This window comes from Falco biarmicus, chromosome Z (genome assembly GCF_023638135.1).
Source record: "Falco biarmicus isolate bFalBia1 chromosome Z, bFalBia1.pri, whole genome shotgun sequence".
Lineage (NCBI taxonomy): Eukaryota > Metazoa > Chordata > Aves > Falconiformes > Falconidae > Falco > Falco biarmicus.
In genome coordinates, this window is record NC_079311.1 from 4,217,279 (window position 1) to 4,234,101 (window position 16,823).

At 44.6% G+C, this 16,823-nt stretch overlaps 1 protein-coding gene across 1 annotated transcript in view; it reads left to right on the forward strand.

Moving 5' to 3' along the window:
• The first annotated feature begins 5,578 nt into the window (after positions 1–5,578).
• RASA1 (RAS p21 protein activator 1) overlaps positions 5,579–16,823 on the forward strand; it is a 67,942-nt gene continuing 56,697 nt past the window's right edge. The window contains exon 1 of the mRNA XM_056324095.1: positions 5,579–6,068. Within this exon, the coding sequence (XP_056180070.1) occupies positions 5,614–6,068 (455 nt within the window). The 5' untranslated portion in view covers positions 5,579–5,613. The remainder of the gene's footprint in view (positions 6,069–16,823) is intronic.

The window sequence follows — 16,823 nt, forward strand, 5'->3', positions numbered from 1 at the left end:
TATTGTCTGCTTCATTGCTGTAGGTCTGAAAGAACAAAATAATACTGGGCACTGACTTACCAGGCAAAGGGCAGCAGCAAAGCTTCTGACTCTGCTAGTACAGGCCAAGGTCTGGCCAGAAGGTCGTGAAATGCCTTCAAACAGGGTGCTACTGGATGCCATTACTCCTGCTTAAAATGTTTGTTTCTGAATAATTCACTTGCTGATATACTGTATGACCTAAGATAAATATTCATTCAGATGAGTATCGTACGTTTCCATCAGTGTGTCACAAAGCACCATGTAAAATTTCAGGACAGCAAATGGTCTGAAACTAGCAATGTACCAACCTGAACAGTACAGTAAAAAAACCACACTATTTTTAAAATTTGTTGGTAATGTGGTAATAACTAAGGTAAAATGTATACTGACATCAATGTACTACACTCAAGAAATGGATTTTTTAAAGGTCAGCATTAAAACAATTTGTCTTTGATTAAACTAGCAGGCTGTGGACAACATTTGAACAGTACAGCTTAGAAACTGTACACTTTCTCAAGAAAACTTCAGCGCAACAGGTTCTGAGCAAATATGTCAAGGTGTACAAATAATAAAGGTAGGAGAAGTACTTCCAACAATATTTATGACTGGAACAACTGGGTTGAAGCATGGGCAGACTCAGATCAGCAAGGAACAAGGTTTGCCAGGAAGAAAGGATGTTGAGCCTCAGTGTTCTAACACATGGTTTCAGGTGCAAAGACATGTGCTGAGGCTGGGCATTGAAGTGTAACATCAACGTGTTTCTGAAAGGAAGAAGATATCTGGCGCGCACTGAGGGCTCATGAAAAGGGACTGAAATACAACACATCTATTTACACCAGCAGACCTGTGAAATATGCAAAATTAAAGGGGAAGAAAAAAAAGACTTCTTTTCCAGATGCAGCCTGAAGTGAAGTTAGACAAGCGAAAACCCATGCTTGTATGTAATGGTGCTGTTCTAAAATTGAAAAGAGAGAGTGAACAATTACAGGCAACTATACAAAAGCTTTGTAAGACATTTTGGAAGGCAGACAAAAGAAACAAAAAGAACAGTATCACACACTAATAAAAATTATTACCTCAAGGTGGTTGTTCACATTTATTTTTGCATCCACTTAAGAGACAAAAATAAAGGTACTGACCAGCAGTAATTTCTTAATGAATATTGAAAGTCATATACATGCTGACTCTTAAGATAGAATTTCTGTTAGTATCGGGATTATAGGTTTTTTATTTAGGGTAAATTCATCTCCAGCTTAAACATTGGCTTCAGAGGATATCAAATGACATAAGAACAGAGTGAGTAGGGACAAAAGGTTATGGAACAGTTTGGAGTTTGAGAGAGATTATTTCTCATGTGAAAAAAATGTTTTTGAAAATCAATAATAATCAGGAAGTCATTAAACAAAAATAACATTTGAAAACTGTCGGTCTTTTAAAACGAAGGGAAAGATTTTAAAAATAGCATATCATTAATGATCTATTCAGAGACTCAATACAGACAAAATATTCCATGCAAACAAAAGTTTCTAATTTGTACCATGAACATGGGAGAGCTGACAGCACAGACCCCAAATTAAATACACAGAAAGTGATGATGACTCTTCAATGACTACCTTATGACAACCAGTCTGGGAACATAGTCAGCTTTGTTCAATAAACACAAAAAGAAAGTATGAACATGATGGAAGTAAAGAATTAAAGTTACAGGAAATAAAAATACCTGTGCTCAAGTTATTGCCCAGACTGACCACTTTTCCACCTCCCTGGCAACACATGTGGCCTCCCATGGGGTTATAACAGCTATGCGGGTAGGAAGAATTAGCCCTCTGTAACTGTTAATGATATAGCCGTGGGAGTACCAGGGGGAGAACTGAATAGCTGGAGCATTCTGGTTTCTTCGTTACAGGAAGGCTGCTTTCTTGTCACTCCATCCTGCGACAGAAAGACCGAAAACTCCCCAAGTGCTATGTATTTTTGAGATAGGACAAAACTCTGGAAAAGTGGAAATATACTGCACTCAGTGTAGGGGAGAGAAGCGTGTTTTGTGCTGAAATACGGAGTGAAAGTTACATGGTGTTTGTAGCTATGATCTAAGCAACATCTACAAATAACTGAAACAATGTGTCGCTCACTTTATGTGGCTTTTCATCTGAATAAGCATTAATGTCCAACAGCTGTCAAATTAAAAAAAAAGCTAATTAATCCTCTGACACATCTGTGAAATAGCTTCTTATTTTACTGATGGAGAAAGTGTAACCTTGTTCAAATGACTTGCCCAAGGTCACGCAAATCAGTGGCAAACCCAGCCTGAAAACTCACATTCTTAACCACGTATTCAGCTGCCTTGAACATCTCACCACTGTCACCATTCTTATTGTATGTACTATTATGTTAGTCCCAGCTGTCTATGAGTGGTATGGCACAAGTATCCTATATGAACCAGAGTCTCTGATTTAGTAATGTAGTTCAAAGGCCTCAATGCCACTGTAATTCACCGGCCACACCAGTGGAAGACATAGCTTCGCATCCCAAAGTCTGTTGTATCTAGAGCTAGGTATCTGCTAGGAACTAGATCTATCAAGGGCACCTGCTACTACTAATAAAATAATGGCAGTTATGGCTGCATTTACTCCACTGAAGTGCATCAAGCATCCCCGTGAACCTGCATGGGGTCTCAAGCCAGGTGGCACAGACCGGTGGGTGACTCCACACAGGAGCTGTCTCAGTCTCCAGCTGCCGGAAGGGTGCCTGCCCTGCCTCCACTGCCCAGCAGCACTGAGCTGGTGGTATGCTCGGAGGCACAGCAGAAAAGGTCGCTGCGCCCTGGGCTCTCTGGACAATCGTATTCAAGCACATTCAGTTTTATTTACAAGCACAGGCACAGACTGTGTTAGTCCTCCACAGGCAGAAACCTATGTTAAGAACTTTATGTACCATAAATCAATAAATGAGCCAGTACTTTTAACGGCAGCATTAACAAACACACAGCAATGTGCTTTTGTGTGTCAGACTCAGTATTGGCCTTTCTACAGATTGGTCTTTAAATCAGGTCAGAAAAACCATAACCTACCTGTGCTCTTGACATTTCAATACTAGACCAAGGGTAAGGGATACCAAACCCAACAGCCAGCAGAGAAGAAATCATAGATATTCCCAGATTCACCAGCCTGCAAATGGGCTTGAGGGAACACACAAATAGACTTTTCAGAGAAAGCTAGCCTGACACCATCCACATAGCAGGGATAAAGGACTAACTATCCCAGCATCATTTATACCGGGCATTTCAGAAAAAGACCTATTTGCTAATGCACAAGGAAGTACCAACAAATACAGCGTTACACTTGTTCCTTCATCCAAATACAGTCACGTAAATAAAGCCCCATGAAGGCTTATAACGGGAGCAGACTTGCAAGCCTTAAGAAAGAGGAAATACAGGGCGATATGCATTACCTGCAGCGCCAAGTGACCTGAGGCAGACAACTTTGCCTGCAAAGCGAGCAGAAATGGTGCATCCCAGGCAGAGATGCAAAGGCTCGGCTGATCTTACCAGGTCCCTTTTCTGTGGTTTCCTTGCCCATTTTAATGCTGCTCCCCTCAAACCTCCTGAAGGAGGTGTGCCACAGCCACATTACCCCCTTCTGCAGGAAATTCTCAGCACAGCTGTCCTTCCAGTCCCCCCACACCCGTACACATGCTGCTGCCCTGGAAGGCACTTAGAAAAGCCTGCCTCATAAAGGGAATCTTACAAATATTTACACTGCATTGCTATATTTAGGCATATCACTACTACAGCAGCAGCAAGGCTGTGTTAAAATCATTGTATTTATAAATCCATGAAGGAAAGCAAACAGCAGTCAATAGAAGCCCACACAGGCAGCTGGCTACAACATTATTTGAAATTATAATACTGAAACGTGGTAATGCAAAAATCAAAGCTGGAAGAGATTTCTGTTGAAACTACGATTTCTTAAACAGAAAAATGGCACCGAATGAATGTGTTACAATGCCGTAAACCCAGGGCTAGAGCTAGCTCCTCCTTTCACTGCCACTGGGCACAAACCCAGCATAATTCCACAGATCTTAGTGGTGTAACTGGAAGCAAATTTTGCCTTTAGAAGGCAAGATATGAAACTTTGTTTCAGCAGATGAAAAGAGGTTGGCTGGAGAGCTGTGAAAGTGGGAGTAGTAGTTTGTTTTAGTGGCCTCAGGAAAAATTCACTTAATACTTTTGGGTAACGCAAAGCTTTGAAAACCTGAATGTTTAGATGCCTTCTGAGAACTCTTGAGAGACATGCAAGTGTCAACGTGCTGCTATTTGTCAGCCCTTCTAACACCGGGGGAAGAAGAGAAAAAAAAAAAAAAGAAAAAAGAAAGAAAAGCTACCTACATGTTGTATAGCCTGGTAATGTTTGTCACAGGGTGTCTTCTTGATGACTGAGGTACTTAATGTGCAAGGTGAAGCTGCTGTGCCAAGGAAACCCACTGAAGTTTGCAAAATTATCAATGATGAGGATAGGCTTGGGGGTGTGAGCGCTTGTGGCTTCAGTAAGAAGAGGGGAAAAAAAATGCAAATTCAGGAAAAAAAGTACAAATTCAGGAAGGAGCAGATACCTTTTTAGTAGCAATGGAGGCGCAACTCTTACAAGATAAAGGGTACCTAGCAGAGTGTAGGACACGACTTTTTATTCCGATGGCTGTAATACCCCGTTTCTGCAGTAACACGTAAAGGAAAGGGTCCTTTTCAAGCCGGCTACTGGGAGAAAACCGACCCCGGCCCGCAGCCGGGCACGCCAGGCCCAGAGGCGGTGGGACCCCTCCCCACCCTGCGGGTTGCTGCCCCCAGGCCCGGAGCGGGGTGGTCGTGCCGGGGCGGGGGTAGGGGGTCACCCCACCGAGTCCCGCTCCGGGAAGGCCCCACCTGAGGCGTAGGGTGGGCACCAGCCGCCCACCCCCTCAATCGGCCGGGGAGCGCAGCACCGTCCCCGCACAGCCCCTCCTCACGGCCGGGGCGCCCCCGCACAGCCCCTCCTCACGGCCGGGGCGCGCGCCCGCCCGCCCCCCCCCCCCTACGTCCGCGCAGCACCTGCCGCCCGCGCCGCGTGGCCGCACTTCTTATTTCTCTCCCCCTCCCCCCGCCCCCGCGGGCCGAGGGGGGTGTCCCTCACGCCCCCCCTCCCCTCCCCGCCGCCCACCCGCGCACGCGTGCGGGGCGGGGGGGTTGCGGCGCGCAGGCGCGGTGGGGCGCGCTCCGTCTGGCTGCCGCGCGCTCCCGGGCCGGCCGGCGGGAGGCGGGGTGAGAGCGCGGGGCCGCGGGAGCCGCTCCCCTGGCGGCCGGCGGGGGCCGAGGCAGCCGCGGCGGGGCCCTGCGGAGCTGCCCTGCGCGCCCAGCCCCCGCCCAGCCGGCTATTGTTCCCAGCCCGTCTCCGCCGGGGAAGTTTTGCCCGCGTCCCGGCTCCGCTCCCCGCCGGGGCGGGGCGGGGCGGGGCGGGGGGGGTGGGGGGGGACTGGGGCCCCTTTGTCGCCACCTCCCCGGCGTGCGGCGGCGGCCGGCGGAGGGGGGCCGGCGGGGGGGGGAGGGGGGCGAGGCTCAACATGATGGCGGCCGAGGCCGGAGGTGAGGAGGGCGGTTCGGTTACCTCAGCCGGGACGGCGGGAGCCGCGGCCGGCGCGGAACCGGGACACCACCCCGCCGTGTGCCGGGCTAAGGGGCCGGGGCCGCAGGGCCCCTTCCCGGCCGGTTCTGGTAGCCTGGGCGCCGGCCCCCCGGGCGGCCCGGCATTGTGCTCGGTGCTGGGGCACCTGGAGCTGGGCGCGGGGCCTGCCTCCCCGGTGGCCGCCGCCGCCACGGCGGCCGGCCCGGGGCAGGGACCGGAGGCGGCCCGGGCCGCCGATTCCGGTACCGCCGCCTTCCCCCCGCTGCCGCCGCCGCCGCCGCCGCCCCCCTCGTCCGGGGGGCTGGGGACTGTGGACGAAGGCGACTCGCTGGATGGGCCGGAGTACGAAGAGGAGGAGGTGGCCATCCCGCTCAACGCGCCCCCCACCAACCAGTGAGTAGCCGCCGCCCCGCGGGGCCCGCCACACCCGGCCGCTCCCCCCCCACGCACCCCCGCAGCCTCCGCGGAGCGGGGCCGCCGCGCCCCCGCCTCACCCCGGCGAGGCGCGTGTGCGAGCTCCCGTGGAAGTCCCGCAGAAGTTTTGCGCCCCCCCGCCCCACCCGGTTCCGCTCCAGCAGGAAGGCTGCTCCGCCGGAGAGCGCCCGCGCCGGGAGCCCCGCTGCGGGGCCGGGGGCAGCCCCCTCGGCGGCCGCCGGGCAGCCCTGCCCTGTGCGGGGGGAGGGGGGCCGGGGGGGCGGCGGGCACCGGCCGCGGGGGCGCCAAGCCAAGCTGCCCGCCGTGGAAGGTGGTACCGGGGTCGGCTCCTGGGGACCAGCCGGGTTAGTTTTTTACAAGTTTTCGTAGCGATACTGCAGGCTGCCAGGAAGAGTGAGCTATTCCGGTTGTGGTTTAACTACCTGTTGGGGAGACTTTTCCAATCTCCGGTAGCGCTGTCGTCTTCTGTCTTAGAAGAGCAATTTTTTTTTTTTTTTTTCGAATAAAACCTAACAAAAATGCTGTCCACGGCATAATTCCCATCCCATGTCATCATTCTCCATTGCATTGCTTTATACTAAAGAAAACACAGTAATACTTCGCTTTTCCATTCCATACCCAAACATAGCTAAAGTGATGCACACGTGTTTGGCTTTTTCTTCAATTCAGGCAGCTGAAACATGGCTTTAAAATGAATTAAAAATCAGTCCTGTATTTTAAAGTGTTAGCAGAGAGGCAATCTTTATAAATAAAGTCTAACTGCTTTGCTGCTCAACCAAGGGGGGGGGGGAACCCCCAAAATCTGTAAACCTACTGTTAGGTTTTATTACTCTTATCCATCCATTAGGCTAATCGTGATTCCTGCAGTGCTTGGTAATAGAAAGAATCCTACACTAGAGGCACACCAGTTCTGTGTTTATATTGTGTGAAATATAAGATCAGATAATGTTATATAGAGTTCATGTACTTAGTGAGTACTCTAAACAGCCTTAAAGCCTGCAGTTTACGTAAAGCGCTCTCAAGCTTGTATGAGAACAGAAAATAGTCCTCAAGCATGTAAATGTATTCTCCCAAAAACCAAATTGCTTCAAAGGCTTTGATTGGTTTCATCGCTATCTAGAAATACGTTGTTTCTAAAGTTACAGTGAGTATAGTCAATAATTTAGGGTTTTGAGGTACAGGGTGGCAGATGTATTCAAGAGATAGGTCAGAAAGTTAATCTGAAAACCCATCTGAATTTGGGTTCTTTTTTACATTCTCTCATAATTCCACTGTCACAGAGTTCCCTTCTGTGCTATTTCGCTTCACTGCTTCCAAGGTTTCAGGAGCAACTGCCATTGTAAGGAGGACATAAAATGTAACATTATAGGATTTCTTTTAAATTAATCTCTCTAACCTTGACAGGTTTCCTAGTAATCCTTTATTCTTTCAATTTCTGGACTTGTGGAAATTTGTAAATGTTAAGGCCTTGTTTTGTGAAGGCAGTGTTTGAATGGTCTTAAACTTGCAGAATTTCCTAATGAGCTAGAAATAGGATTAGGCAGGTTTGACAAAGGATAAGGAGGGAAATAGAAGCACATAAAAGAGAAGCTACTCCTTCAGTGTTGCATGCCAAGCCAGTGAGGTACAGAATTCTGCTCTTCTGATTTTCTCTCTGAAAGATCAGACTGCTGCTTCTGCTGAGACCTGGCTGAGTTGCTCAGAGAACTGAGGAAAAAGCCAGAAAGCAAGCTTTGTAAGAAGTATTTTTGGAAAGTGGGGTACTTACTTGTGAATAATTACCTGTTTCATGCTGTCTAATTTCTACCATACCTAAATTCTGAGTGGATTTTACAGTCAGAACATTGTTTTGTAAGTCACGTGCAAGGGTGATGGTTAACTTTTCATGAAGGAAGATGTTAGATTTCTGACAAGGAGTACCAAGGAGTACATGCAAGGGAAGACTGCAGAGGCCCTGATTTTGTTTTGGTTGACAAGGTTACTTACCTGATTCAAACAAAGGGAACATCAAAGTTTTTGTAGGACCAGGGCGTAGCTCTGTAGTTAAATGTTCTTCTCTCGGAGATTCTTTAATACAGAAACATCCAAGAAATAAAATACGTTTAAAAAACTGATTTGGAAGTTCTTACCTCTCTATACTTAAGCTTTTTCTTTGTAATTTTATCCTTGGTGTGTGACTTTAACATAAAAGAAAGAATTAATATGGCTGGTTAAAATAATTAGAAGCCTTTTCCCCTTTTGTTTCTCATTTTATACAGCATCGGTTTTTACCATTTCAATTAAGTCATTTACATTGGCCATATGTCGGTAGTAAATTGTATCCTTTCAGTCCTGCTGTTTTATTCTGGAAGTGCCCTTTCTTTGCAGTCATACCATCTGCTTCTGCGGAGTTGAACTCTTGATTTATTACCAAAACCAAAGATCAATATTATCTATCATCTTACATAAGGAAAGGTCCAATATAAGTATATAAGAGCAATAATTGAACTTCTAATTTAAATTTGTGATTAAATTTATCCAGTTGAATGTGATTACAAAACTGCTGTTCCATTTGTTTAAATATCACTGCCAGCTCCACCCTTTCCCACTTCCTCCTAATTCATTCATTTTTTATAGGAGGCATGCAGGGTTGGCTTGATGGGTAATTCCACAACTCTGTCAAATGGTTTTCTTTCTTTGTCTTAATTGCTTGTAGTATATTACGTGTACATCAGAAATTGAGAGTGCTTGTCACTTCGGGCCTTGCTTTATGTGATAGAAATTTACTATTCTCCTGTATAAGAATGAAAAGGAATTATTTCTTTCGTAATAGTAACGACTCACTAGGCTTCTTTGCCTTCCCATGGACATGCATCACATTTCAGGATTTACGGAATGGTTGGTTACTGACTCCAGACAAATATCTGGTAAAAGTTGCTGCAAGTGTTTCCAAGTTCATACTCCAATGTCAGATTAGGCTTTTAAGTATAGAATAAGATGAAGCTTTCTGCGTAAACTTAGACACTTTATCACTTTTTTGTCTCCTAACTTGTTTTGCCAATTAAAAAAACCCCAGAACAAACACAAAACAAAAAATTAGTGAGTTCCCGGTTTGCAAGTGTTAGGCCATAAAGATGTTGCAGACAAACACCTTTTTGTGTGTGTGTGTGTGTGTTTTAAACATGAATAAGTTTTGAAATAATGCATAGTTAACATTGTGGCTTTCACAGTAACTAACCTGAAGAGATGGGAAGTGAAGCAGATGCAAGTTCTGCACTTCCCATCAGGATGCTGTAAATATAGTTTGCTCAGGGTAGTCAGGATGTGTTCGTCTTAGCTAGCAAGCACCTAATACACTTTATTTCCTCTTTTCTTTTCCACATACCTAAGGAAGAGGGGAACTTGTCTTCTCATAGCCTGTTTTCTTTAACTTTCTAGCAGTGGGAGGTGATTGTTAGCATGTATCAGGTTCTCTGTATTCAAAAACTCAAAATCTCCGGGTAGGGTGCGTTTTTGTCTTTGATCTGGAGTGAAACTGACTTAAGGCTTGTCTGTTCTGTGTGTGTGTGTGTGGTTTTTCAGGAGCACAGCAGTAGCATGTTTATATAGTAGCTTAATGCTAGGTGGGAGGCACAGGATGCTAGAGAATAAAGTGGGCAACCCTGTGTTTGTGTTGGTCATTTTTTTCTGTGCTTTCTACCCCATTTGCAAAGCTTGCTGACAGGGGCTGAAACAGTGTAAGGAAATGGCTTCAAATTTAATGAATGAATGCTGTTTAACTTGGTTGTAACCAGCTGGATGTGGAATAGTTCAGTTGTTTATGTATTTGATTAAAAATCATATTTGAGACATTTATTATTGATCCTAGTATTGCATTAAGGTGGCAGAAGCAGTTCCAATATATTCCAGCAAAACTGTCATTTTCATATGGTGTTTTTTGAGCGTGTTTATCAGTTTGAAATGGAAATCAAAATCAAAAGTTGAAATCAAAAGCTATGAACCATACAAACCCAAATAGGCTGTCAAAATACTGTCTGGTTGAAATAGATCTTACCCAAAGCAGATATATTCTTACAGTCACTCTCGATGCCTGTTGAGGCAATGTAATAGTGAGAAAAGAGCTGAAGATAAAGAGATAGGTAGAGAAATATTAAATAAGCATGGATTGCATGAAAGTAGAACATTTTCCTACCTGAATGTAATGTGAAGTTTCTTCATGTGACTGTCAGAGGTGGTAGGTCCGGGGTTCTGCAGCAATTATTTCACTTACTCATGAAAAGGAATTTTTTCAGTTTGAATAATGGCTGAAGGCCCTTTTCCATACTGTTGAATGGATCTGTTGCACTGAAAACTGAGGGGAAATAATATTGGCATGTTCAGTTAGGTACTATATAAACAAAAAATTAAATGTAATGTGACTTGATTTTAAAATAGGCAGTTTCTTTTCTGTTCAGCAGTTAATATGGTTAGCAGGGAGACTTTTCTTTTTTAGATAATGGATTTTATTATTAATTCCTGTTCTCTGTGGAAGATGAACACCTTGTTTTTCTATAGCTGATGGGTAGTGTACTGGACAACATAGACCTGAATGTAAATCTGATTTTAGTTGTGGCCGAATGGGTGGTGGTAGAAGTGCTGTTCTTAATCGAATGGTTAAAAGTAGCAGAGCAAAATCATACCTAACCATATATGGGAAGCGAAGCAGTAAGTAAACGGACTGTGTTAGGTACATATATAAATGAAAGCTTCAGTTGAAGAAAACCAGAAGTGGAACAGCATTTGATGCCAGAAAAAGTTTGAGGAGGACTTTTCAGTAGTTCAGTCAATATTTCTAGTTAACATCAGATGATGTCATTTTGTTTAAACAGTGAATAGAGTCTCTTGACCTGCACTTTATCTAGTTTTTACTTTGTGTTGTATATTGACTCCCAGAACTTCAGTGTGGGATTTAAGCACTTCGTCTACTGGCCTGCCCTATTGAGAAGCATGAAACTGTGCCATACTTCCTTCACCTTTTCTTGTAATGTTTGTGGCCAGGGAGTGAGGAGAAACACTAAGTTTGCCAGTGAAGACATGGGTCTCTTCAGTGTAGGACCCCATCTGTTGATCCAGCCATATATTTCTAGGGCTCCTTATAGTACTTTTCCAGTTTCTCACATATCTTTTTCTCCTTTAACACCCCCACCCCCAAAATAATGGTATTTGCCTCACTGGTAGGCACAGTAGGAGGGAAGAGAAGGCATATTGTTTTAACATTGTCTTTGTGCTGCATATAAGTATTGCAGTAAAACAATTATTCATTCCTCTGTGTTCCTCCAGAGTATGGTCAGTACCAATAAAATGTGCTTGACAAGTTTTATATGCTTGTCCCGTTTTATGTACTTTTATGCAGGCAGTCTTTAGTACTTTTTTATTTTTATGTAAAATACCTGCTTTATCGCTCCAGAGCAGAAGACATTTCAGTTTTACATGAGTCTATCTTTAAATTGTATTTTGTGTTGAAGGTGATGGGGAGTAATCAGCGTGGATTTATGAGGGGGAAATTGTGCTTAACCAGCCTGACAGCCTTCTGCAGTGAGGTCATTGGCTCAGGAAGAAAGGGGGAGAGTTTACCTCAATTTTAGTAAGGCTTTTGACACAGTCTCCCATAGCCTTCTCATAGACAAGCTGACAGCGTACAGTTTAGATAAATGGACAGCGAGGCAGACTGAAAACCAGCTGAACGGCCAGGCCTAGAGGGTGGTGATCAGCAGCACAAAGTCCAGGTGGAGGCAAGTCGCTGGTGGTGTTCCTCAGGGTGTACCCAGGGGCCAGCCAGTACTGTTTAACATTTTGATTAACGACCTGGATGCTGGGACAGAGTGCACCCTTCCCAAGTTCACAGACAATGCAAGATTGAGAGGAGTGGCTAAAACACCAGGTGGCTGTGCTGCCATCCGGAGTGACCTGGACAGGCTGGAGAACTGGACTGCAAGGGATCTTGTGAAGTTCAACAATGGAAATTCAAAGCTCTGGCACAGGGGAGGAGTAACCCCAAGCGCCTGCTGGGGGCTGAGCAGCTGGAAAGCAACTCTGGGCATCCTACCGGACAGAGCCAGCAATACGCCCTCATGGCAAAGAAGGCTAACAGCGTCTTGGGCTGCACTGGGAGGAGCATTGCCAGCAGCTCGAGGGAGGTGGTCCTTCCCCTCAGCTCAGCACTGGTCAGATACATCTGGGGTGCTGTGTCCATTGCTGGACTCGCCAGCACAAGAGAGACATGGACTTGCTGAAGTGGGCCCGGTGCAGGGCCACCAAGATGAAGAAGGGTCTGGACCATCTGTCGGACAAGGGGCAGCTGAGACAGCTGGGACTATTCGGCGTGGAGAAGAGGAGGCTCGGGTGGGTCTTGTCTATATGTATAAATACCTAATGGGAGGGAATGAAAATCAGGGAGTCAGGCTATGCTCAGTGATGCCCAGTGACAGGGCAAGAGGCAATGGAAGCAAACTAAAAAACTTGAAATTCTACATGAAAAAAAAAGACGCCTTTTTTATGGTGGGGTGTGTGTGTGTGGAACAGTGACAATATTGCCTGGAGCGGTTGAGGACTCTCCATCATTGGAGATGTTCATTACCCAACTGAGCATGGCCCTTAGCAGCCAGCTGTAGCTGACCCTGCTTGAGTGGGGCGGCAGGGGGAAGGCTGAACTTAGATGATCCCCGTTGTTCACTTCCAGCTTAAATGAATCTGTATATGTATAAACATACTGTTTATAGTTGAGGATCAGTGTGTTGCGGGACCTATTTGCTGGAAATTGTTACTTGAGGTAGGCAGGAATAACATCAGAGACAGTAGCCAATAGGGAAGACTGAAGGAAGGTACAAGAAATTCTTAGGTTGGTAAACAGGATGTTTCATTATTTTCTATGTAGGCAGATATAATTTCTGCTGGAAAAGCTCAAGAATTTGCCTTTTTAACAAAAAGGAAAATTTTTAAAGTAGCTAACAGTGCTGTTTAAATATTTAGTGATTTTGCTTTAGAGATCTATCTTTTCCTTCTAAGAAATATTTTTATTACAATGTATGTAAACCAGTGTTGCTAAATGCTGCAGTCGTATTTCAGGAACAGACTGTCGAGGTCTCCAGGATGCTCATTTTACCCAGCCAGTGTTCTTGTATGTTAGCAGTCTGACTGTTATGATGATCAGTACATAAAAAAGTCATCTTTATCTTCAAATTTGGGTATTTTCAGCTGCTTCTCAGGCCAACTTCATACCAAATCAATTACTTTTGTTAGGGTTTCCTTTTTTGTTAAACTGAAGTAGTAATACTTGTTAATCTCAAGTGCTAATTGGTCTTTCATAAGTATACAGTTTCATCGGGGTTGGAATATACAGAATCATAGAACCATAAAATAGTCCAGGTTGGGAGGGACGTTGGAAGATCATCTGGCCCGACCTTTTGTTGGGAAAGGGAGTGCAGTGGAGATTATCTAGCAGCCTGTTCAATCGCATCTTGGAAACCTCCAGTGAGGTTTTCTCTGTCACTGAGGAGGCTGTTCCAGTGAGTGATGTTGCTGTAAAAAGCATTTAACTACTGCAATACCATGATGAGGTCCCCCTGAGCCCTCTCTTCTTCAGGGAGAAGACGCCTAACTCAATCTTTTCTCACAGGGGAGGTTCTCCAGCCCTTTGATCATCTCATGGCCATCCTCTGGTTCCTTTCCAGTCTGTCTGCACCTTTCTTGAATTGTGGGGAGCAGAACTGGACACTGTACTCCGTGCACAGCCTGACAGCTGGGTAGAGTGGGATGATCATGTCTCTGTCTCTGGTAGCAGCGCCCCTGTGGATGCAGCCCAGGGTCCGATTTGCCTCCCTTGCTGCAGCAACATGCTGCTGATTCGGGTTCATCTTGCTGGGGCTCCCAGGTCCCTCTCAGCAGGGCTGCTCCCCAGCCCCACACAGATTCCACCCAGCCGGGACTAGGCTCTTTGGTCACCCCAGGTGCAGGACCTTGCACTTGTCTTAACTGTTAAAATTCGTACTGCTCTTGCTAGCCCACTCTTCCAGCCTGCTGAGGTCCCTCTGTAAGATGGCTCACCCTTCTGACGTGTCCACCTTGCCACCCAACTTGGTGTAAACAATCTTGTGGGGGAGTTTTCAATCCCATCATCCAGCTCATTTATGAAGATGTGGAACAGCATGGGGTCCAGTATTGGTCCCTGGGGGACCCCGTTTGTGAGAGGCTGCCAGCCTGAGTAACAAACCACTGATCACCACACTCCAAATGCAGCTGTGGGCCAGTTTCCTCCCTGCCTTGTGGACCACCCATCCAGTATGTATCTTGCCAGGTAATGTTAGTGTTGAGATGTTAGCTGTGTGTAATTATATTTGAAGAAGTTGAGTATGTAACTACATTTAAAACATTACAGTGTTCTGTTAAGAATTACTGTCATTAGTTCAGCAGGGGTGGGCAGATTATTTTCTTATTAATATCTACTCAGAGATATTTGGGCAAAGGTTTCTTCTAGGAAATTCCCCTTGTAGAGTACACTGGTTTCTTTTCTGGAGTGGTTTCCAGAAACCACCTATGTTTAGCCAACCTTATCAAAGGTTGGAATAACATGGCAATTCTGTGTAGATTTGTGTAAGAGGTTTTTCTAAAATTTTGGTCTTTTTTTTTTTTAACTTATGATTTTAAGTCCACCTCTTGCTTTCTGTAAAATTGCATGTATGTATGTAAGTGTTCACCTGCAAGTAGGAGATGCACAAAAGGATATTCTGTCTGTGTCTTACTCATTGGGTTTTGTATGGTTATTATAAATAAATTGCATCATCTTTTTCTATATATCAAATTTAAGAGTAACCATAAATCCATTCCATTTTTTATATTGCCATCTATTAGTAGAGTAACACTGGAGACATTACAGGATTCAACCTTGAATACTTGCTTAATGTGGAAGATTAAGGAATTGCTGGCATTACTGAGTTCAAAAACACCTTTTCCTCAGATTTTTGCTTGCATAGATTTTTGTGCTTTCTAAGCATCTGGGAAGAGATTTTTTTTATTTTTTTTGTTCTTTCTACTCCTTTGCAATAAAAGGGATGCTGGAGAAATATCTTTATTCCTCCAAAAGCAGGATATTACCGAACCTCTGTAGCAGTTGTCTTGTTCTATATTCAAGACTAGAAACAGGTTTTTTTTCTTAGTTGTCCACACAGTTCTCACACAACAAATCCAACAGCGTGATGTGAATTGTTCCTAGTGCATGTGGGAAGTACTGGACATCTTTTAATTCAAGCATTGTACCCATCTTTGATTTCTAGTGTATAACTGTCACGGTTTGTTGTTACAGAAGCAGTTACTTATCCATGGCTGCGATGCAGCTCTCTAGAGAGGCATTCCAGCTTGAAGGGGAGGTGAGAGTGGAGCACAAAACAAAAATCTGTGCATCCTTAGAGATGGTGAGGTGCGAGGAGGGGGGGAAGGTGAGGGAGCCCATGTTACATTTAATGAGGTTAATGGCAGACAAGATGAATATCATCTTAGAAATGCCTTAATTATTGCCAAAGAGTGTCTGCTGATCTGTGTAGGAGTATTAACATTGTTTCTGTAGTAGTTACTTTCTAGTTCAAACAGAAAAAAGCCTATTTTTGACCCTGAGGGCACAAGTAGACAGCATTTAAAAATGGGAAGTTTCTTGCTAAAAACTTTAATGAGTTCCAGAATTCATTTCCTAAGCTGATCCTTCAGTAAGAAAATGCAAGCTGTTCCAAGAGCTATTTTTCAGCCAGTTTAGCTGTATTTCACCTGCTTATTGGTGGTTCTCACAAAAATGAGATAGGCACTCTTCAGTAAATGTATATCAGGTAGGATTGAAAGAAATCTTTTGGCTATGTTGGCTATTATGCTGTCGTCACATCTCTGTCTCCTTTAAAGCTTATGTCATTGTTTGTTACAGCAATTGAAACTTCTAGAACCTTTCTTTCCTTAGTGAAGTTATTTAAATGTATGCATTCTTGACTGTATGCTTATCTTGCTCTTTCATCTCTGCATAGTCTTTTTGTTAAGGTGTTAGGAGGTTTTTGGCTGATCTGTTTTGGTCTAGGCCAGAGCTGGTGTAGACTTTGCTGAAAGTGTTTTGACAGCATTTTTTGGAGGTGTGTGCAGGTCCCAAAGTTAACAGGTTGGCACAGCTGGTGTACTGAGGAGTGCCTGTGGTAGTGACTTTCCACATTAGTTGGCTGGCTCCTACTCTTGAAGTGCAGCATGGTTCAGTTTTCCACATGCTGTTTGTAAGGGGTTTTGGAACAGTCGAATGAGAAAAGCAGAATTATTCTTCATTACACTTACTTGGATGTGTTTAAACGCATTGTACTGCCTCTTAGAAAAAGGAGTAGGGATATAAAAGAAATAAAACCCCCTCCTTCCCTTTTTCTAGTAGAGTACACAACAATTTCATGCACATTGGATGCAGAACACTTAACTTGGCTTCAAGTTTGTTCCAGCTCTTGTTTCATTATCTTAAAGGTGCATCCAGTATCATAGTTGATACATATTTGCAAAGAGCTTTTTCTGGCAGGAAGTTTTGTGATGTGGAGAACTGCAAGGAGGTGGTCAGAAATTGGTAACTACTGAACAGTAACTAACAAGACAGAAGAAGGATCTAAATTTAGTGAAGTCTCTGTGAAACTGACCTTGATTTAATCTCTACAAATAATGTACATGAAGGAAGTAATGCAGCCTTACAAA